At 38.1% G+C, this 23386-nt stretch overlaps 1 protein-coding gene across 2 annotated transcripts in view; it reads right to left on the reverse strand.

The window, feature by feature from the left end:
- Positions 1–1919: 1919 nt before the first annotated feature.
- The window catches only part of stol (voltage-dependent calcium channel subunit stolid), a 78613-nt gene continuing 57146 nt past the window's right edge, over positions 1920–23386 (reverse strand). Inside the window, exons 7-26 of one of the 2 annotated variants that reach the window (XM_089727816.1) lie at positions 22446–22559; positions 21955–22150; positions 20871–21007; positions 19978–20058; positions 19690–19770; positions 18827–18901; positions 18145–18159; positions 16862–16972; positions 16059–16272; positions 15227–15272; positions 14358–14530; positions 13464–13554; positions 12725–12757; positions 11082–11195; positions 8873–9143; positions 7899–8150; positions 7707–7821; positions 7291–7591; positions 6872–7058; positions 1920–6515 (exon numbers count right to left, since the gene is read on the reverse strand). In XM_089727816.1, coding sequence (XP_089583942.1) covers positions 6420–6515; positions 6872–7058; positions 7291–7591; positions 7707–7821; positions 7899–8150; positions 8873–9143; positions 11082–11195; positions 12725–12757; positions 13464–13554; positions 14358–14530; positions 15227–15272; positions 16059–16272; positions 16862–16972; positions 18145–18159; positions 18827–18901; positions 19690–19770; positions 19978–20058; positions 20871–21007; positions 21955–22150; positions 22446–22559 — 2703 coding nt within the window. In that variant the 3' untranslated portion in view covers positions 1920–6419. The remainder of the gene's footprint in view (positions 6516–6871; positions 7059–7290; positions 7592–7706; positions 7822–7898; positions 8151–8872; positions 9144–11081; positions 11196–12724; positions 12758–13463; positions 13555–14357; positions 14531–15226; positions 15273–16058; positions 16273–16861; positions 16973–18144; positions 18160–18826; positions 18902–19689; positions 19771–19977; positions 20059–20870; positions 21008–21954; positions 22151–22445; positions 22560–23386) is intronic. The other variant, XM_089727817.1, reaches the window with a different exon arrangement.

Genomic DNA, 23386 nt, shown 5'->3' on the forward strand with positions numbered 1-23386 from the left:
TTCGAAGACAGAAGCATAATACGGCCCTTGATACTTGATGGTGACTGGTTACCGTCGCTTGTGGACGTCAGTAATGCGAGGGGCACGTTAGGTGCTGTCACAAACCTCGTCCGAAGCAGTGCATGTCATGTTCAGGAAACACCTAGGAGGGAAGTTCGTTCCATAGCTGGGTAGTACGTGTCAGAAAAGATCTCTGGAAACGCACTGTGGATGAACACAGCGGTTTCGCGGTTATATGGATGAACTATGCTCCGATGGCAGGCGAGGTGATGGTAGAATAGAGATGGCGGGATCATTTCAAACAATTCCTTAAGCTTAGTTCGGACTAGACGAGTATTTTAGTCGAGTACCGAGTAATTTAGTAGCTAAATGTGTCTGAACACCAAAAATTTAGTCGAGTAGGTTAGTAAATAATTTAGTCAAGTTAATCCATTTTGTTCTATTTTTATCGGGCGAGTCTCACCACGCGTCCGTGCTAACTGGTTCACTGACTAAACTAGTCCGAACCTGTTGATTAGTCGAGTTCATTAGTTGCTCTTCTCATATGGGTGTCTTTACGCTGAATTTGAGAGTGTATTTTCGTTAACAGAAAATTCACACAACTTTCGGACATTCTCAAACTATCGGAAGTATTCTTTGGGATCTCTTTCAATGCTAATTCCTTCAGAAGACAATTAGTAGCTCCTAGTTTATCTCTTCTATCGATCCATTTTCGTATCCATAACTTATTTTTCTTAATCACAGAAATTTCCTCATCCACCTCTTCCAAAATAGCCACTACGATTAGCTTAATCAGTTTATTCACTCCATTGCGTTGCAGCCTGTTCATCTTGCAAAACACCACTCACTTGTGTACTATACTGGACCGTAGTGCGAACGGTTTTTGTGCAGTAGCGAGTAGTTTAGCCACTAAATTACTCGCTACTCTACTAAAATACTCGTCTAGTCTGAACTAGGCTTTAGGCTGGGCGTTTAGTACGACGGGCTTGAGCGTGTTGGCGAGCTATATGCGATTAGCAGGAGTACCACTAAAACAGTTTTCAGTCTTAGCCTCTCAACATAATATGTATTAGGGGTTAAAGTATGAAATAGCCGATATGTGCTGAAAAATTGAAATTAGTTTTTTTTTCATTTAACATATTTATTTTATCAAAATATCTACCATTGTTAATCTATCATACATTGCTGCCATCTAAAAGGAATGTCATTTATGTCTCTGCTATAGAACTCTGGTGATCTAGATTCTACAAACTGTGTGAAAGCGTTTTGTACTGCCTCCTGGGAAGAAAACTTTTTACCACATAGAAAATTGTCCAAAATAAAGGTAGTCCGTTGGAGCAAGGTTGGCGAATACGGAGGGTGACTAATGGTTTCTAATTGCAATTCCCGTAGAGTTAAAATGGTTTCTCATGCTGTATGAGGTCTCGCGTTATCATGGAGCAATCATGGTGAATATCGATTCATGAGTCGAGGGTGTTTCACTACAAGTTTTGCTATCATTGTTCGGAGCTTGCCACAGTAGACATTTGCCGTTATTGCTTGACCAGATCGGAGAAAGCTATATTGAATAGCACCATTCCAAAACATTATTTTGTAAGCGCAAACATTTTGTTGTAAGACCCTAATTAATTACGATTTCATTTAAGTAATCTAAACCGGAAAGTTTTCTTTGTTTTCATTTCGTGTAAGCCATATACTCGTATCTATCTCAGGGTAAATATCAAAATCATATTAGTTGTTTGCAGCATCATAAATACATTTAAACGCTACGAATTCGTGGTGCATTGTGTGATGTGTCCACATGCAAAGCCCGCATATCGCTCCCGCTGCCGCCTTAGGAACCGCGCATGCACTGTGAGCGCGCCCGAGAGGTTTTCGTAGTCAAAAGCAGTTGTTGGAATGTCGATAATTAAAACAAATTTTCACAATGTTATAAGAGAATTTTATTGTTTTAATTACTGTAGGTATATCTATAGCATGAACTGGCAAGTAACAAAAAGAATATTTTACTAGAATTATATACTAGAGAACTGGTCACAGGCCGCGTTCAACGATACAACTATAATATAATTTTAATTTTGAATAACTAATTTAAAAAAAAATTATAAAAGTTTTAAACTTTAACATCCAAACGTTCTGCAGTATTTTAGAAATTTTACTGAGAATTTTTAATATATTACATTCCTAAAAAGCATCAAGGGATCGACAGTGAGATTTTTACAACAGTTCTTAGTAGATTTATATAGGACAATGAAATTTCAGGATGAGTAACTACGAATACATCTCCAACATTTTAACCTTCATTATGTACTTAGTCTCCGATTATAAGAGGACCCTGTCAGTGCGATCCTTTGCATGCTCAGTTAATACGATAGAAACCTTAAAATTATTTATTACTTTTGCATGAAAAAATTACAATAGAAAAAATTTAAAAACCGCTTACCACTATAGTCTTTGGTGCTTGAATTGATATGTTCAATAACTAAATGTGAAATAAATGCTAATCCATTCTATCTATTTTCGAGTAACTAAACGAGGTATTTGTTTTGTGTCTATAGTTACGTAAAACTAAATCCGGCGGGTACGAGTTACGGCACTTCTTTACGGTAAAATGGACTTACCCTTGTCCGTGTGGTTCATAAATACAACCTTTTGTTATTGGGCCTTGTTAGAGAGACATTAAGTCGATTTTACAGTAAAGCGAGTGAACTTAACCCGCACTAGAGGCGAGCTCCAGCTATGCTATGATAAGTATACGCTATAATTATAATATAATCCTTAGATGTAACAGTAAACACACCCCGCGTCCGACTGCTATGGAAGACTCAACGCTTGCAAGAAGCACTCTCGATAAACCAGTCGTACGCCATTCACAATATAAACAAACTACGTCATTAAATCGACTCCTTACTTTATTTATACAAAATGTACAATTTGTCCCCGTTCCATTGTGTATACCTGAGCATCTCTGAACATACTGATATGGTTATGATAATGTATGCTTTTATATGATATGTGATATAATTACAGTTACTACAGTTATCTGCAGCCATTCAATGGGAAATAGCGAGTTCTGACGTTTCTTTTCACAAAATAAAATTGAACTAAAAATATAATAACAAATTACACGGTACACGAGCTTCATATAGATAACTGTAATTTATTAATTAGAAAAAAATACTGATCGAATCTGTTACGAATCACAATATTGGTTCGGTTTGATATTAACCTTTCAAATTAGTTTTCGTAACAAAATAGAACAGCTATGGCTTGCTACAGTCCTGTAAAAATATACAAAATCCTATGTTTAATACCATTCAAAGCAAATTAATACTGATATTTGGCACTCGATATACATAGAATTAACTATTGTTCTGTGTACTTTTTACTAAAATTGTTTAAATATTAAAACGGACGATAGCCAGCTCTAAGCACATCCTATAACGTGATATGATTTATCTTTAAAAGTATAAGACAACGTTTATTCTACTCGTAATGTAAACAAAATACTATAGTAAACAGGGAAGCCAATAAACCTTATTTTTAATTTTTATTTCATACAGGTTTATATGAGATTTTGATAGTTTACTAGTAATAGAATAGCATTGTAAGCGTCCGAGGGGAGGGTTGGTCTTAACTGTTGTTTCGGTTATGAAGAGGTCATGCCTTCCGGTTCGAGGCATGGCCCTTTGGGTGACAGAATTCAGCGATCCCTTAACACCATGTGGGCCGTGAGATCGTGAGCCCATTTATGGGATTAAAAAAAACAATATGAAGGTAGAAGTCACGTGCGCACTACCGCTGGAATCCAATTATTGACTTTCGAGCTTTGTTCGTTTACATTGGATTGCGGGTTTACAAAGTTTCAAACAATTTCCTAGTGTTACCATGTCACGAAATCTGCACCTTTACAGGCACAGTGAATTGAAAAGTAGTATAGAAAAGTAGAAATAGAGCCGTTTTGTTTACATTAAATCAATTACGATATCATTTAAAATCGAAAGGTTCTTTCGCTATTTAAATTTTTGGCTAAGTCTTCTGTATTTACAAACAATGAATCTTGTATTTTACATAGTCATTAAAAAACGAAAACTCACTCCAAAAAGCTACAAATTAGTTCGGATGCTCATTTAAAAGAATCTTTATACATTTTGATGTAAATACGTTCCATGGTTGGAAGATAAAACACTTTAGAATCAATTTAATTGGATAATTTTCGTTTGGATAAAGTAAGCGCGCCCCGAGACCCATCTTAGCGAAGAAAAACGCAAATAGCTTAATAAAGTACAGATCTGATATAAAAAGACGATTAAATAACACTAATAAAACATGTGTTTAACTTTGTAAAAATCTTGTGCGCGATCTTTCTATAAGGCCTAGTTCATGCGTTACATACGCCGAACCTTCGTGGTGCTTCGTAACTTTAGCTCTTCAAACTAACCTAACAATGATGGTAATGCATGACAATCTTAATATATTTTGCTTTGGAAATTCACTTCGTTCTGATGGGCTTCCCTACGGGTCACGATCAAGGGATAGACAAAACGTTTTCGTTATCATGGGGATCATCAGCATAGGGGAATTTATCCGAAAATATTCTCAAAATCGAATATTGATATTCAAGTTTAGCGAAGATATGTTATTGAAACATTGACACATCGATATGATGACATTTTAACGAGAGCAGAAGTCGAATTTAAACGACACAATAATAATAATTATTGTTAGCAACACACTTAATTAATTTGTTTATAAGTAGGCCATTTAAAGTTATGAAAATATTTACATTAAAAATATGAAACTGTTTACAGTTTTGTTAATTTATCGAAGGTATTCGAAGATTAGCCGAGAAAATTACTAACAACTAGAATGAAAATCCGAGAGTCAACGCTGCAGTGTCTCCGCATCATTACTAAAAGTACAAGGCTTGACCATGAACACTTATTTAATCTGACAATCCTACTCAAATATACTGTCCTCTCTTGAATTAAGCTTATTGTCCTAAAACGCAAGGCCACTTTGCGACTGATACGAATCATTCGGACATATATTTAAAAAATATATTAGTTGTTCGTAAAGTTGGTTTACAGACGTGATAACGTCATAAAGAAACATTGATGAAAAATTGCATACTTTTATGGATTTAATTGAATTATGTATTATCACTGAATTATCAATTTTTTGTATAACACAAAAGACTTAATTGAAAATTCAAATTTTTTCGATAAATTAACACTTGGGCTGGTCGTGCCTCTATGGCTTGTTCCGCGCTCTCGCTTGCGCGTTCTAGCTCAGGGGGAACGTGACACTTTTTCGTGCGTGCAGCCGATGTTCATCTATTTATAAGACGTTATCACGTCAATATAATATTTAACAATAAATAAAATTAATATTTAATTTAAAATATATTATCCTAATATCGTAGGAGCATATTTTTTAAATTAATGTTAACATGTAGCATTTGAAGCTTGCGTTAAAATATTATAGGTTAGGAAGTTTACGTCAACTGTCACATATTCAACAAGTAGGTAATTTGTGTCAGTCACAGTGGTAGCCTCAGCGAGATCATTAATAAGATCACTGCAACGCACTCTAGATTATAAAATTTTACCGTTATAATGTTACACATCACACATAAACTCTGCAAATGAATTGCCTACAAACAAAACAGTATTTACAATACGTATATCTATGCAACTACCTTGCGATTAAATTTAATGACAGATATGAAATAAATGGAGTCTATGGTATCAACATAGGTAAATTTTTCTAAAACATTTCAAACAATACTTTACATGTAATTATTATCTTTTCAATACTTATTGACATATTAGCTATAATTTAATTTTATAAGATTTCAAAGTTTGTAATAATACGCGATTTGAATTTAACAAGATATTCGTTACCTATCTATTTACTTATGCCTCTGCATTAGTTACAAATGTGAAACTGACAACTTAACAGACAAGGAAAACCATTATCAGTTATCTCGTATCCTAAATTGAATAGGTAATCCTGTCTCAAAACAAGATTAACAGTTCATTTGGTCGGACCAAAACTTCAGTCGGTAAATTGATCAAAACTCTAACCTCGCGAAACACACTGCGGGCTTAAAACGCGACGTCACCACATTAGATGACGTCACGTTTCCGCGTCGCTGTCATTACTTGCTTCTCACATAACTGCTCGCTACGTGAACGAGCTGTTAATTAAAATACAATAATCGAACACTTGAACAACGACCAAATCCATATTAAATTCTTCTTGATCAAAACATTAGAATTTTGAGGTTATTTACATCATAACATGGAGTATGATGACCTTTACGAAGTTTCACTTGATAGTCGCGTTCTAAGACTGATATGCTGCTCTGGGGTGGTAGAAACGAAATATATATTTTTTTATCACCAACATAGTAGTCACGTACTGAGCCACATTCGAAGTATTAACACCGTGAGCAAAGAAAATAGAGGTGTTGTTCGTTCACCACGGCCACACGACTGGATTTCGATTTCCTGTAAGAGTAGAAATATTCATCGCAATTTGGTCATGCTTGTCATGCTCACGATTTGCTCACTTACACTTACTTACTTACGTCACAATACGTCACACAATACTGGTGCTAGGACCTCTTGTGAGTCCGCACGGGTAGGTACCACTGCCCTGCCTATTTCTGCCGTGAAGCAGTAATGCGTTTCGGCTTTGAAGGGTGAGGCAGCCGTTGTACTGAGACCTTATAACTTATATCTCAGAGTGGATGGCGGCATTTACGTTGTAGATATCTATGGGGTCCAGTAACCACTTAACATCAGGTGTGCTGTGAGCTCGTCCACCCATCAAAGCAACAAAAAAAAGTCCACTAAAATCTGACCTCAGGATGGTAGGAGACGCAAGTGTGAGGTCGGCGGCGGTGCGGGCGCGGCGGGGGGGAGGAGCACGTGGGGCGCGGGGCTGACTCGCGTGCGCGTACGTCCAGCCGCTTGGCGCCGCACGGGCACAGCGTGTCCACCACCAACAGTATCAGGTTGCTGTGCGGGATCTTCTGGACGCTGAACGGTCTGCAATCATTTACAATTGAATATTTCGTACTGTATCGTACTTAACAAAAAGAACGAGACAAAAACCAATTGCAAATCAATTGTACAGAGGCATGGAGAAAGGGATGCGTACAATAAAATTTGTTGCTGTCGTTAATGTATAACATAATAAGTGTTTTTAATAAAATTTGATCGACCATAGTCGATTCTACACTAGCATTAATATTATAAATGACGAAACCAAACAACACACCTTTCGCATCCAGAATTATGGCAATTAGTAAGTTTCCCCTTCAAAGGCTGCGCAGCGCTGAGTCTGGTCGACTGTAACGTGAAGAGTTCAGCGCTAGTATCGCACGGTCGCACGGCTGCAGACCGCACCGCTTCACGGGAGGGTTCCCGCGGTGAGGGGGCGGGAGGCGGTGGGGGAGGAGCGCCGGCCGGTCCCCCACGCGGACTCTCTCCTCCTCCGTCCAAGATGATCTCGTATGTTCCTCGATCGCGATCGGTATCATCATCGTGATCGACATCTTCGCCTTCGTAGTCCTCGTAATCTGAATGTAGAATGTGGTTTTTGACAAAGTAATTGATACTCTTCATTTTTCGCTTCGTGGAAGCCCGATCGATACTCGTATCGATGATACTAGAATCTGATTGAAATTGACTTACCTAATTCTTCCTCGTTATAAGGAGCCGTGTGAGCGCTTGCATGAGTCCACATCGGGAACCAAATAGCCAACAAATTAGTTAGATAGCCACCGAGCCAAGAAAGTGGTTTTAAAGGCTGCAAGAACAATTATTATGTATGAAGAAAGGAAAGTTAATTTCTGTAATAAACTTGAATTATGAATCAAATCCTACCGATAGTTTATTAGAATTCCCGCTGAATGGATTTCTAGAATCGGGGCATCTTCCTTGATGGTCGTGAACAGTGACCTTCTTGTAAATCCGATCTTGGACTAGTGAATCCATGATTGTTCCGTCGACTTGGCCGAAGAACAGTCCTGTCTGCGATACGTCTTCAGATAGAATGATAAATCCGTTGTCGTCCAAAATATAACAGTCGAGTTCGTCACCAGCACAAGTCTTCTTGCAAACAGTACCGGCAGTGCACTGAAAAGTTTAATATATTTTAAGGTGTTGATTGGATATTAGACTAATGTGTATTGGGCAGGAATATTTGTATTACATTACAAAGCATAATGAGACCCACGTTCACGTCGGACCGTTGACCTCAAGCGTCACCTAATTTAAAAGTACAATACAAAAGCGCATTAGAACATTATTCGAATATGAAATTATTCATTTACGTAATGTCAGGAATCACGGATCTACGCGTATTTACGTTGTATTTTTTATTTTTATATTGCCTTTTTAGGCAGACGATCGCACGGCCCACCTGATGGTGAGTGGTTACCGTCGCCCATGCACTTCAGCAATGCCAGGGGCAGAGTCGTCCGGTGGCCCGGAGGCCTTTCCAGTTTGACCAGGACAGGTGGGCGAGCAAAGGCTCAGCCAGGAGGGGTGGGGTTGGCTAACAGCTGCCCGAGCGCCTCCGAAGGAGACCTATTTTCGTTTTAGGGAAGGATTCTCGTATACATTGTGTGTCCTTATTAAAATTGCCATTTGTTTTTTTCAGTCTCACGGAACATCGAATTAAATTGATTTTTAATCAACTTTTGTTAGGTAAATGTTAGCTGAACTCCTTTTTAAAGTAGATTTTGTTTATTTCCAATTTAAAAGTTATTAACCCTTTAATTACGGTTAGTAATTAATATAGAACAAATAAGATTAGTAGTAGATAGTATAAATAAGATTAATCGCATTGAACCTACCGTTGATGTCACGTTTAAAAAGTGTTTCGCGAGAGAGTCGAGTTGGAAGTGTAGGCCGACGACAGCCGCCGGCGCCCTGTGACCTCTCGACTCGACGAACACCGCGTGAGTGGCGAGCACCAACGGAGGCCTTCCACTCAGATCTTCGGCCTCGGATCCGTCGCGGAAAGGAACAGAGAAAACGAAACTCTCTGGTTCTATGGCGTGATGCTCTACAGCTCGACGGTACCATTCTGAATCGAATGCACGAGAGTACTTTTCGCTGAAATGCCTACAAACAAAAACCTTGCATTATTTATGGCTTACCCCGTATTATGTTTCCGGATCCACTAACCATTGCAAAGTTAATGCTGTCGCTCACTTTCAAGACATGAGATCGAAATCTCAATGCAATTGCCATAAACCGGAACACAAAGAGAAATGACGGTGGATCCCGATTTAGGCGAGCTCAAAACAATTTACTTATTTTTATTTTTTTATTGCGTAGATGCGTGGACGAGCTCACGGCCCACCTGGTGTTAAGTGGTTACCGGAGCCCATAGACATGTACAACGTAAATGCCGCCACCCACCCACCTTGAGATATGAGTTCTAAGGTCTCAATATAGTTACAACGGCTGCCCCGCCCTTCAAACCGAAACGCATTACTGCTTCACGGCAGAAATAGGCAGGGTGGTGATACTTACCCGTGCGGACTCACAATAGGTCCTATCACCAGTAATTATGCAAATTATAATTTTGCGGGTTTGATTTTTATTACACGATGTTATTCCTTCACCGTGGAAGTCAATTGTGAACATTTGTTAAGTACGTATTTCATTAGAAAAATTGGTATAGTAATCGGCAAACTTCGTGAGCAAATGACCTTGACTGCGCAGAACCGAATTTTAGATCACTTTGGTGGTGAGGGTGAGGCGCGACGGCAGGGGAAATCGTATCGAGCGCGTTATTGGTAGATCAGTCGAACCCTGCGTCCCGCACTGCGCCCTCATTCCGCTTGCTCCCAAAAGTACGCTTGCGTACAGTGGAAAGTCTATCGTTATTAATCGTTAAGTTATTTGTTATAATTGCTTGTGGACTTTGTTGCCATTGCTATTTGTTGAGTGTTTGTTGATTTTTTATAAAACATACACTATGCCGTGACAAACTGGTGTAGTACTTAAAAGAAAGGGTAGAAAATTTGTGTACGACGTATATTGCTTCTTTATAAAACATGGGAAGAATGATATGGAAAAATTAAAACAGACTTCGGAAGCAACAAAAACATTAGTGAGTACTGTTAGGTGCATTATTAACGAAGCTAAAGGCTCTGGCTTGCTCGCCGTGTTTCGGACTCCGGGTAAGAAAAGATCAGGGAAGAAGAAAGTTACCGGAATGGATAGTTTCGTTCAATCTGTAATAAAAAGATGTAATCATAATAACTACGTAACAAGCAGCGAAACTCCGTATCGTAGAAAGGCTTCGAAAATTTTAAAGAAGAAATAAATTTTAATGGCTCGGAATGAAGCTTACGACGAATTATGAAAGAGCTAGGCTTCAGATGGAAAAAAAGAACAGAAAATAATCGGAAGCTGGTAAATGAAAAAAGTAACATTCGATTACTACGAATCGAATATCTTCAAAAAATAATTAATTATAGACAAAAAGAAGACCGAATCGACCGAGTTGTAAACTACGCCGATGAGCCCTATGTCGACTCATCACGATGATAGCGACTCGGGTGATGAAAACAGTGATGATGATGATGGTCAAGATTATGATAACGAAAAAAAATTACAAATACCAGCTTCGCTTCAACTGAACCAAGACCTGGCAACAGCTCTAGTTTTGACTTAATAGAAGGAATATCTATTTTACCCCAAGATTAAATTATTACAATTATTAACCTATATGTTTTGTTGATGTTCTAATAAATATATAAATAAATACATATGTTGATTTTAATAATTTAATAGCATTATGACGTAGAGTAAGTAATGTTTTTGCACGTGAGTGTACCATGCGCAAACTTACCCCCACTACGTCGACAAATGCTCAAGAAGTTTGCCGGTTATTATACCCGTCTGCGGGATTCGAACACCGCTCAACACGAATGCACCGGACGTCTTATCTTTTAGTTCACGACGACGTCCAATTCAATATTCACTCCACTGCACTTATTACTTGCACAGTCACGGACACTTGGAATCATTAGTTATGTGTTTACTCACTGTTCAGCAGAATCGGAATTCCGAGATCCATTGAAGTTCTCAGTCCACTTCAGTAGGCCGCTCCGTGTCGCGATAAAGGACAGCGTCACCACGAACTTGTGGAACCGACCTTGTCTGTAGGAAAAGTGTATTTATTGTACTTAATGTTTTCGTCTTAAGCGATATTTTTTAAGGATTAAGGTTATAGTTTATTTGTAGGAATAAAAAGAATACGAACACGAAATACGCCAATATTTGTCTATAAACAATGTTTTAAAATGTTTCAACATCTTTATTTGTTTAATTTACCAAGTAATTGATTTAACCATATCCTTTAGTTTTTAAATCCGTTTCAAATGCTTTGTACAAATGTACAAATTTATTTAGATCTTAAAATAAATTGGTTTGAAATTTTCATCCACTTAAAATTTTTGCAAAATCCACCACCGGATCGGAATCGCGACCCACTGAGAAAATCCAGCGAGAAACTCAGTGGGATGTGTCTATGGGTCAGTTCGCTCGTCGAACTCTTCGTCATATTGGACGAGTTCGACGAGGACAGTAACCGGTTCTTGACGGTCCTAAAAACTCCGAGAGTGAATCCGGGGGATCCGACAAGACATGTGTCGCGGTCGGATAATACTTCTAACTTCTTTGACCATCACGTGACTTGTGTTTATTCAGATTACAACAATTTTTTGGTGGTAGGATCTCTTGTGAGTCCGCACGGGTAGGTAACACGACACTACCGTGAAGCAGTAATGCGTATGGGCTTGAAGGGCGGGGCAGCCGTTGTAACTATACTGAGACCTTAAAACTCATATCTCAAGGTGGGTGGCGCATTTACGTTGTAAATGTCTATGGGCTACGGTAACCAGTTAACACCAGGTGGGCTGTGAGCTCGTCCGTCCAGCTGAGCCAAAAAAAAATCGTATTTATAATATAAGTAACGCAAGACGAAGGGCTACTAATAAAACATATATATTTTGGGACTTTACATCTTTTTTTAATGCAAATTTTTCTTTCTCTCAACAAAGTGCTACAATTTGTATTTACAGCCAATAGCAGCTATTGTCACGTCATTATGAGATACAATGAATGAATGATGTGACCGAAAAGATATAGCTTAATCTACTTAGGTTATTTAAAACTAAATACCTTTCTTACCAATCCTTGTGAGCTAAATAATTATTTCCTTATTTCTAACACACAATTATTTAGTCAGTTGCTAATAGAAAACCATTAGCCAGAACGACTTCAACACTTTTGCTAATTCATTTGTCTTCAAATATCAGATATCAAGAAATAGGAGGGGAACATTTAATATATAAAGTGGATTGAAAGTTCTTTTATTTTTCAGTGGTCAATGAACCATGAGAACTGCAGTGTTCGATACGTCTGAGATTATGGATTACGTAAAGTGCCTAAGTGGTAAAATACAACCTTTAAAACTATTATAAGGTTTTAATCAATTTAATAACATATAAATTGATTAAAATTTATTATTTTTACATTATTTCTCTGTAAACGTTTCTTTGTTGTTCCGGACTAATTAAAAAAAAACTTTAGCCAACCATATTCGTAAGGATACTACAGTAATTTTAGAAATATCGATTCTAGCATCATTCACACAATCCGTTTAATATTGTCTTCAGTTACTTTACCTTGTCAGTAATGCCATTAAAGTTGCTATTGGGCTATTCGTGCGACAAACACATACATAAATTAGTGATCAACATAAAACACAAATATTGCTTTCGATTTTTTCTCAAAAAATAACACGAAACTGGACTGAAGTTGAAAATTCAATTTGGGTGTGACTGACGCGTTTATTTTCCGCACTATTGAAACGTTCTCGATAAAACATCATAGAAGCTTGTGATTATACTTAAACAATTGCAATTGCCATATACACATACTGCCACAAAAACGAAGACCGCTTTGATTTAATGAAAGTATGCTTTTTCACAACCAACTGCAGCAGACTGCGAATGGTTATTTCTCGATTAACACAGTAAAGTCGCGAGATACATCTAGTTCAGCGGCTCTCAACCACTTAGTCCTTACTTAGTATATGTCGCAAGATTTGAATAGGATATTTTTATCTAAGTTGACTCGTGTGAATTGCACATTTACTAGATTTTAATCGTACAATGTAATAAATGTAATATAAATTCACGTAAACCATCAGAAATTGTGTATGTAAAGCTGGAGCGAATATATAAAGTGTGTTAGTGCGTCGTTGAATAAAAAGGTTGAGAGTCACTGACCTACTTTGTCATTAAACAACAATCATAGTTTCATATTTATTTCTTTCTTCCTGTGATTTTATACTACAGTGTTGGAATATTGAATATTCGGTTGGTAAATATAAATCATGCTCGAATAATGAAGTAAACTTACTGGGAGTGGTGATTAGCATGTCCTGTGTGAGCGTCCAATTCTTTAATTACCATTGCATCCCTGATAAGCGACTGAACTAAAGTTTTATCACCTGTAACAACACAAAATGTTAACTGAGTTTCTAAAAGATAAATTTGAGGTCACTTAGGCTCGTACGAAGCTCAAGCGATAATATTTAAGTCCAGTCGCTAATGTGCAGATTGCTTTTTAAGATAGTTTCAAGGTTTGGTTTGCTGTATCATCAAGGTGGGTGGCGCATTTACGTTGTAGATGTCTATGGGCTCCAGTAACCACTTAATACCAGGTGGGCTATGAGCTCGTGCACCCATCTAAGCAATAAAAAAACTCAACGTTTGATCGTTTTTCTTTATCTAGTATTTTTGATTCTTTCTAAGGTTTTGTTCATTATTCACAGCAAGAGAAGTTGTATTCGCATTGTTAGTGTTTGTTATTAAAGCTTACTCAACCTTAGAAAGAGGATCGATACAAATCTATACTAATATATAAATCTACAGTGGTTTTTACGGATGTTCCGTTATAACTACTGAACCGTGCATCCGATTGACTTGAAACTTGGTATCCATGTAGAAAATACATGTACTTAATGGATAGGCTAATATTTATATAAGTGTTGGACTCCCTACACGAGCTGCGGGGGCGTTAATGATGAGAATCTTTGTGGGGGTGGGAAATAATAATGTTAAATTTAAATGCCCAGCGAAGCGGAAGGGTACAGCTAGTATTCTATATATATTTTTCTATATTTATTCTATATATATATTTTTCCGATTTTCAGGCATTCACGGTGTAATGTCTATGAGCCCGGGCTATTAATTCACAGTATACCAATTTGAGACTGTCGCTTATCAAAGTTAACGAAGTATAAGTACTCACAGTAATAAGAATCGCGATCCTGTTTCTTGTGCGCGTTGTGCAGCGTCAGGGCTCTCGGTCGCAACGACATCCACTTCCAGCCAGGTTTACCGGCGCGGATCAAGAAATGCAGCAACTGCTCTTCAGGCGTGTTGAAAGTCTGGTCTGACGTTGATGCGTATTCGCAGTACACCCTGGCGATTGTATATCTTTTTAAACATCTTTCGCTATCACTACGAAAGACCCAAGTGCGGCTGTATTAGCACGACGAATTGCGCACTTCATTTACCAGATACATTAGATGTTTTTTTTTTATGATTGAGAGTTTACTGGTGGCCCTGAGGCCTTTCTAATTTCACAAGGAAAGGTGGGCGAGCAAGAGCTCAACCAGAAGGGGCGGGATTTGCTAACAGCTGCCCGAGTGCCTCCAAGGGAGACCTAACAACTTAAAACTAGATGTCTAGATTTAAGACGTTAAAAACTGAATTTGACTAAAGAAACTGGTAAAGAGGGAGTAGAAAAATTAGCAACAGCCAGGATATCTTTTCTCTTATCTTTTATTTTCTTCTTTTCGCTTCACTCTCCTCTCTTGTTGCTTTTGCTAGTTTTTACTGCTCACTGTACCAGTCTCTTCCTTGGAAAAGTTAATTCTTAAGTATCTCAAGTAAATGTTTGTTCTATGAATTCTGGTGTTGTTCACCCGATTTGAAGTATTGAATAGTTTTTATTGTATTAATGTAGATAGCTGCATACCAGATATATATAACATAATATTATATGTACGGATATTACAGATATATAAGTGTTTTACATGTGCCCTATTTTTATAAAAGTACATAAAATAAGCAATATCAAATCTAATATTATGAAATAACCTTGATTATTCTTACCAATCTGGATGAATCTTCCAGTTTTCGCCTTTGAAATATTCCGTTACTACATCGAAGAAAAAAAACATGTAAATTAATCATCATGTGTGTAAGGGGACTCATATTTAGCTTTGTCTGGAAATGATAGTTAATGCACCAAAATATTCAAACTCTGGCTTAATGGATGTAATGTGGTTTCTGAACCTCATAGACTCATCGCAAAGTGAATACCGAACCCGCTCAGAGACATGAGGACGAAGTCCCAACGGCTATTCCATCCTTCAGACCGAAACGCATGAATGTCTCACGGCAGAAATAGGCAGGATGGTGATAGATACCCGCGCGGGCTTTCAAAACGACGTACCACCAGTAGATAGCGGTCGATAATCGCAGTATGGGATGGTGGTAACTCACAGATGTCTGTTCTCCGGCGAATCCCTTAGTCGCTCTTCACGACACCCACGGAAAAGTGGTGGTGCTATTTTAGGCTGATACCACATAGCCTTTATAAAATATACATGTATAATATTTATTCTTAGAAATGTAAGAAGAGGTCATTGATAAAAGGCATACCTTGCAATATTTTTAAAATAATAACATAATATTTATTTGTAGAGGTTATATCTAATTTTTTTTAAATCCATGCAGACAGACATCAACCTAGTTTCGAGTTCTGTTGTTTGTTAAATCGTTGCAATAAACGCTATATTCATATTATTATACTTACAATGTCGTATGTTTCCAGTAACAATAATCAGGGAGATCGTGGCTGTCAAATGTGCGTCAAGTGTTTTTGTTTTGTCGAGAAAAAAAAGACAGAAAAGCTGTTTGAAAAACAGTTTTGTTTCCTTACCATTGATAGGGCTATGTTTAACTTCCTGTTCAGCTTGTAGCTCATACATGCCGTATCCGTCAGGGAGTACGGCCGCTAGAGAGAAAGGCGTGCCGTCGACTGGGCTATAGAAATACCGCTGGCGCCTAGTGGCCACGCGCCTCATGTTATCATACTGGACTTTAACACCTATTTCGGTTTCTCCTTCGCGTTGCTCGATCATATCGTGTCTCAGCTAGAAATGAATTATCAATGCAATTCTATCAATAAGTACTTAAAAATTTTTTTATTGCTTAAATGGTTGGACGAGCTCACAGCCCACCTGGTGTTAAGTGGTTACTGGAGCCCATAATACGAAGTAAATGCGCCACCCACCTTGAGATATAAGGTTTAAGGTCTCAAGTATAGTTATAACAGCTGCCCTACCCTTCAAATCGAAACGCATTACTGCTTCACGGCAGAAATAGGCAGGTTGGTGGTACCTACCCGCGCGGACTCACAAGAGGTCCTACCACCAGTAAATTATTTGAATCGTTTTGTTTAAGTTAGTTAGTGTTTCATGCTTGAACGTGTAATGATGGTAGCTAATTAGTCGTGGATGTTAATATGCACAAAAATAATAATCTGATTGCCGCCTCCTACATGTGTTTGAAGTCGTGATCAAGATAAATATCATTGTATAAGAACTGTTCTATTTTTGTGGAACCTCCAATGTCGGCCCACAATACCACCTACCAGTACAAGCCTATTCTTATTTGAAATGATAGGTAGGCCGCTGCCTGTATGTTGCGTTGGCAATGCTTAAAAAAATTCATTATATTTACATCAAGTAGTAGCGATGTTAGGTTGACTCTGGAGTTTTCATCGGAATCCATCAACAGTTCCACGTCGGTCAAATCCAAGCTTGAATACAGTGGTCGTAGAGTTTCTGTGTACTGGAAAAACAAAAAATCTATATTAAGTTGTATTTTATGAATACTAGATTCCAATTATCAAAGTAAACAAAGATGCAAATAAACACGGCGCCTGCCTGGAGTAACTCATGAAATGTGAAAATCACTGTAAGATCCTGTTATAATAATAGTGTGCATAATATATATATCGACGCTTGAAAGGCAAACGTGATTAAGCGACAATACGTGAGCTTTACAGTAGACTAATTAATTGAAAGTTGAAATACCTGAAAAAAAATCTATTTTAACGAATCTAGTTGTAGGATTGAAATGATTTTAATAGACCTAGAAATATAGATTTTTTGCGCATCGAATATGGTTATTGCCTATCATTTATGTACAAAGCAGTTATTGTCGCTTTTTTTTTAATTGCTTCGATGGGTGGATGAGCTCACAGCCCACCTGGTGTTAAGTGGTTACTGGAGCCCATAGACATCCACAACGTAAATGCGCCACCCACCTTGAGATTGTTCTAATGTCTCAGTATAGTTACTTAGTCACGTTTGCCTTTCAAGCGTTGTTATGTACCCGCAAAACTTTACAACGATACGAAACAGTTAATGTAGAATTTGTATTAGACAGTCAATCAGAAGTCAGAGTTAATTATCAGTTTAAAAACAAAATTTATGTACAGAAATTCTGCGTTGAATTGTTAGTACGAGAGTGTATTGTTAGATTTATGAGAGTGACTTCACTATATTAAAATGTATGAAATGTAAAGTATCAACGTTATTATTCTCATATTTATTTCGGGAAAATTTGGCCTTTATTGTCTTCCTTTATATTATTATATTAGATGTGTTGAAGACTTCATGTGGTAATAAGGGATAACCGCAGCTTGTAAATGTCACGATATGAATCCTACTTTGTGACATGTAGTGGAAGTATCTTATTCTCCCGCATCTCTTTATCTTTAGTGTTTTCTTTTTACTTTACTTCGCTATTTCACTGTATTAGAAAATAACTCACATAGACTTATATGTTTGCATTTGCGTATATGATTTTTACAATTGGCCTGTGCATATTTTTGCACATACTGAAAGGGTAGTGAAAAATACCTCCGGAAACCTAATCGTAAACATTAGTTGTTTTACTTATTTGTACTATGCGCAAACAGTTATTAGTGTTTAAGTTTAGATTAACATTCTACTTACTTCTTCGTTTGTATGCTGAAACAATAAAAAGGTTACACATTAAAATTGACGTTTATTTCTTTTAGGTATATTGGTAAAAATAAATAAATTAATGCGTAGGTACATGAGCCAGATTTATTACGGCTATAGTGGATAGCTATAATAGAACAGAAGATATTTGACAATAGCCTGAATGTCGCTAACAATGTTTTCAAGATATCATGTTCATATATAAGATCGGTACAGTGAAATTTAGACTGTTGCTCTACAGAGCTATTTTATAGGTTCGATAGGAGATCTTCCATTTATCGTCTACCTTCGAACTTATATTAATTAGGGTACAGCTCCTGATAGGTACCATTTTAACTTTAACACCAGAGGGACCATGAGTTCGCACACTCATTAAGTGAAATAAAGAAAACATTTACTGCTGGTAGGATCCCTTGTGAGTCCGCACGGGTAGGCCTATTACTGCCATGAAGCAGTAATGCGTTTCGGTTTGAAGGGTGGGGCAGCCGTTGTAACTATACTGAGACTTTAGAACTCATATCTCAAGATGGGTGGTGCATTTACGTTGTAGATGTCTATGGGCTCCATTAACCACTTATCACCAGACGGGCTGTGAGCTCGTCCACCCATCTAAGCAATAAAAAAAACACTATAACAACTCAACTCAACAATTATAATAGCTCAATACACATACCAATGGTCTTAAGTCCGGGTGGTATAATACATGCCCGTTGTTGTCCACCATGAAAGAATAGCCGTTAACGCCCAACTGTCAAAATAAAACACGCTTTATTAGTACCATCTTTTGTCTCTTTCTAACGTGAAGTTCTCCGTCACTGTGAGACGCTGCAAGCATTGTAGCTATTGTGTATTACATTCCGGTACTGTGGACCGAATGGTAAACAGTCGATGTCGGTCTAAACAAGTCATTACGGTTCCATACACGGTGCTTATTGGTATCTCAAGCACCGGTCACCGTCCTCGCCGAACCCGTCGCTTGCGACGAAGGGGTTGGCGAGTAAATTAACCCATAGACACAGCCCACTGAGTTTCTCGCCGGATCGTGTCAGTAGGTCGCGTTTCCGATCCGGTGGTAGATTCTGTGAAGCACTGCTTTTGCTAGGGCCAGTGTTAACAACATTCCGGTTTGAGCCCCGAGAGCTCACCTACGCGGTAGGGTAGCCTCACAACTCGCAAGGCTATCAGCATAGGTAGGCATTTTTTTATTATTACATTCATAGATATTAGAATTAAGAATTACATATACAGAAATTATTTGTCAAAGAAATCTACTTATTGTTTTTATTTTGAGATCACGAGACACTCCTAATTTTTTTATTTTTAATAATGCATTCGGACCGATCTTTGACCATATTGTATTATTCACGGCAGAAGAAGATCTTTCCGTTGGGGTGGAAAACAGCAAGGACATATTTCAACATAAGTATCAGTATACACTGCTTTAAATTATCTTTTTTATTTATTTAATATTAAATCTCGCTCACCGGGTAATAGATGATACGGATAAATGATGATATATATACATATTATGTTTACCTTGTACGGTGGTACGAGCTTCTTTATTTGATCGACCGGCACGTCTGTTCCAACAGCACCTAGTAAATTCGCTTCCCTTTGCTAAAATACAAAGCTCAAAATAGAATAAAACAACAATATAATATGTGTATTATAAACACGTGCATATAAATATTGTATTGTATTAAGTTGTTGCATAAAAATATTGTTATGTATAATATGAAGGAAATATTAAATTTCGTGAAAAAAATATCATAAATGAAAAGACAACATGGAACTCTTAAGCGTTTATATATTTATTGTGTTTACCGTATGGTTTCTTCTGTCGAATATGGGAACTGTTACTGATGTCATAAGCTGACCCATTCCGTTATCGGCGAGGCTACTGCTCTGTAAAAAACAACAAAAATAATATGTAATATTAATTCTGATATACTGCTATCAATTACAAGTAGTAGAAAGTCTTATGGCGCTCTAGTTCGAAGAGTGGGGCAGCCGTTGTACTATAGAACTGAGACTTAGAGCTAATGTTTCAAAGTGGGTGGTGGCGTTTGTGTTGTTGATGTCTATCCAGGTATAGGTCTAGGCAGGCGGGCCATGAGCTCGTTCACCGATCTAAGCTGTATAAAAGAAGGCTATACCAAACAGATTACATTTTATTATTAGTTAAGAAAAGTGAAGTGCACAAGTTTTTTTTATATTTCGAATTAAAGTTTTTTCACTTCACAAAAGTTTATTTAAATGTTATCTCTTTATATAAAAATGAAATTGCTGTTCGTTAGTCTCGCTAAAACTCGAGAACGGCTGGACCAATTTGGTTAATTTTGGCCTTGAATTATTTGTGGAAGTCCAGGGAAGGTTTAAAAGGTGAGAAAATATAAAAAAGCTCAGAATTATATAAAAACAAACATTTTTCCTTTGATGTGTCCCTTGATGTGTCTTTTATTTATCGACTGAGACACTACGAAGTCTGCCGGGTCAGCTAGTAACAAATAAAAATAGATATTTTCGGTTGCACAAAAATAAAACCTAAACATGAGATCGCGTGATATTGAGACGCGGCGGCCGAATTGAAATTGCGCGTGCGTTTGCCGTCAGATCGTGGCTCGACTAGTCGCTACGACCGAGCGCAATCGATTTTGTATTTTATAATACGAGTACTGAGTAGGTATATCGTTCCTGTAAAAGTCTAGAATACGTACTCGTCCTCCGACGTAAACCGGACTCCAGTGCACCGGGTGGACATTTTGGTACATGACGAGCGGACGCGCCAGTACTTCGACGAAGTGAAGAACTTTTGGTCGAATCTCGGAGTGGTCGTTTATAGTTACGTAGAAACCTAAATGACGAAAAATACATCAGAATACCATGCTGATTTTACCGGCGTAGGTTTGTTGACAATAATATTTGGTTATTAAATAATGATGAAAGACGGAATCACGACGAAATTTTTTTCTTAACCTAAGTCACCATGGCGTTTTGGTTAAAGAGTCACTGGTGGTAGGAGCTCTTGTGAGTCCGCGCGGGTAGGTACCACTGCCCTGCCTATTTCTACCGTGAAGCAGTAATGCGTTTCGGTTTGAAGGGTGAGGCAGCCGTTGTAACTATACTGAGACCTTAGAACTTATAACTCAAGGTGGGTGGCGCATTTACGTTGTAAATGTCAATGGGCTCGAGTAACCACTTAACACCAGCTGGGCTGTGAGCTCGTCCACCCATGTAATTAATAATGAACAATGCCGCGTGTATTTCTTTTGAGTGATGCGACTTAGCCACGGGTCAAGTCCTGAAGGCAAATTTAGTTTTTTCGAATTAAATATAAAGCGTAATCACGAACGACTTCTGCGATAAAGGAATAACACAGAACACTAAAATAAAAGCTTATGAATTTATAAATTTTTATTTGAGTTGCTCTCAGTTGTCAGTTGTTTCGGCTTCGAAACGGATCGAACCTTGACCCGTTGATTAAAGACGTTTATGGACCTCAATAACCACTAAACACCAAGCGAGATGAGATTTACTTGTCTAGAAATCAGCAAAACAACGGAGAATGGATTTTTCGAAATGAAATTTAAGTAATAAAACAATGAAACTACGTATTTGCTAAAACTGTGTACGCCCGAGCATTCAAAGCGCACGTAAAGGTTACGCTTTCAAAAATGTCATTAAATTGATTGTCAGTTGTTCTTCTGCTTTGATATGTAGCTGCGACGGCGGCAGTTTATTAAGTAGAATTGCACATTACATTTATTGATTTTTCTATTAAGGAAAATTGTAAAATGTTACCTTTGTTTGTGCATGCCATTTCCTGCATATATACCCCGGCAGCCGCGTCTCCTCCCGTTCGGTACGTGAATATTCTGACGGGCATGTGCGGCCAGTTCCAAGTGCGGAACACGCGGTTGACGCCACCAGCGCCGCCGCCCGCCCCCACCACCGCTATAGCCTGGTTGCACTGGCACCCTTGTCCGGTACGATTATACTGAGGAGTTTTATTTTTTTTCATTTCATAAATCATGCGTTATTTGATTGTTGTATTGAAATCCAACAAATTTGTGTAACTTATGTAACCAGTGCTGAACATATTGAAGCAAAAGCTTATTGCTTCGTTGTTTTAGGTTATGTCCTAGTTTAATGGTAGGCAGCGGCTTAGTGTGCTAGTATTGCTGACGTCCATGGGGGACGGTAACCAACAAGGGGGCCGTACGTTCGTCCGCCTAAAAAGGCAATAAAATTTATGCTAGAAACTGTTTGTGAATTAATGTACATAAACTTACCCGATGTAGAATTTCGAAGGCTGTGGTGAGGGCCCCTGTTATGTTCGCGATTCCACCAGTTATTTCGGCATTCCACAACGAGGTTTTCATTTCACGCAGGGTTTCAGGTAGGGCCTGTTTAAAAAAATAAAAGAAAACGTGAAACCCAATAACACTAGCAGGCAGTATTGTTACGCGGGTAAGTATAACGCCATCTGTCGTCGAATAGTAAAAACGAATATCAAAAGAACTAGTAACATCGAGAGCGGTCAAGAAGTGTAACGCCATCTATTATCAAATAGCGGAAACACATATCGAAACGACTGGTCTTGCCGAGAATATTCTCGATAACTTTAGAGATATCGTATCGACTGTAAAAGCGTTGCAGAGATGACACGAACGGATCTACTCGAAGCGAAACAGCGAACGGATCACCGGAAGCGACGCGGAAGAAGTGAATTACGATTCTTAAAGTGTTCTGTAAGGTTTTAAGTGTTAAATAGAGTTTTAATTTATACTTCGGTGGAAGTTTTATTTATCCCGAACACCAGCGCGTAGCAGTATTAAAATCTCAGTTTTAAATCAAAAGCTTAGTGACATTTACCAGTTAAAGGAAGCAAGCAAGATTATTCAAGTGCGATAATAGCTGATGCAGCTATAAAAGAGAAAAAGACGTTTTCCTATAAATTTATTGCTTAGATGGGTGGACGAGCTCACAGCCCACCTGGTGTTAAGTGGTTACTGGAGCCCATAGACAACTACGACGTAAATGCGCCACCCACCTTGAGATACCAGTTCTAAGGTCTCAGTATAGTTACAACGGCTACCCCGCCCTTCAAACTGAAACGCATCACTGCTTCACGGCAGAAATAGGCAGGGGGGTGGTACTTACCCGCGCGAACTCACAAGAGGTCGTACCACCGGTAATTACGCAAATTATAATATTGCGGGTTTGATTTTTA

This window comes from Bombyx mandarina, chromosome 05, assembly GCF_030267445.1.
Source record: "Bombyx mandarina strain Sakado chromosome 05, ASM3026744v2".
Lineage (NCBI taxonomy): Eukaryota > Metazoa > Arthropoda > Insecta > Lepidoptera > Bombycidae > Bombyx > Bombyx mandarina.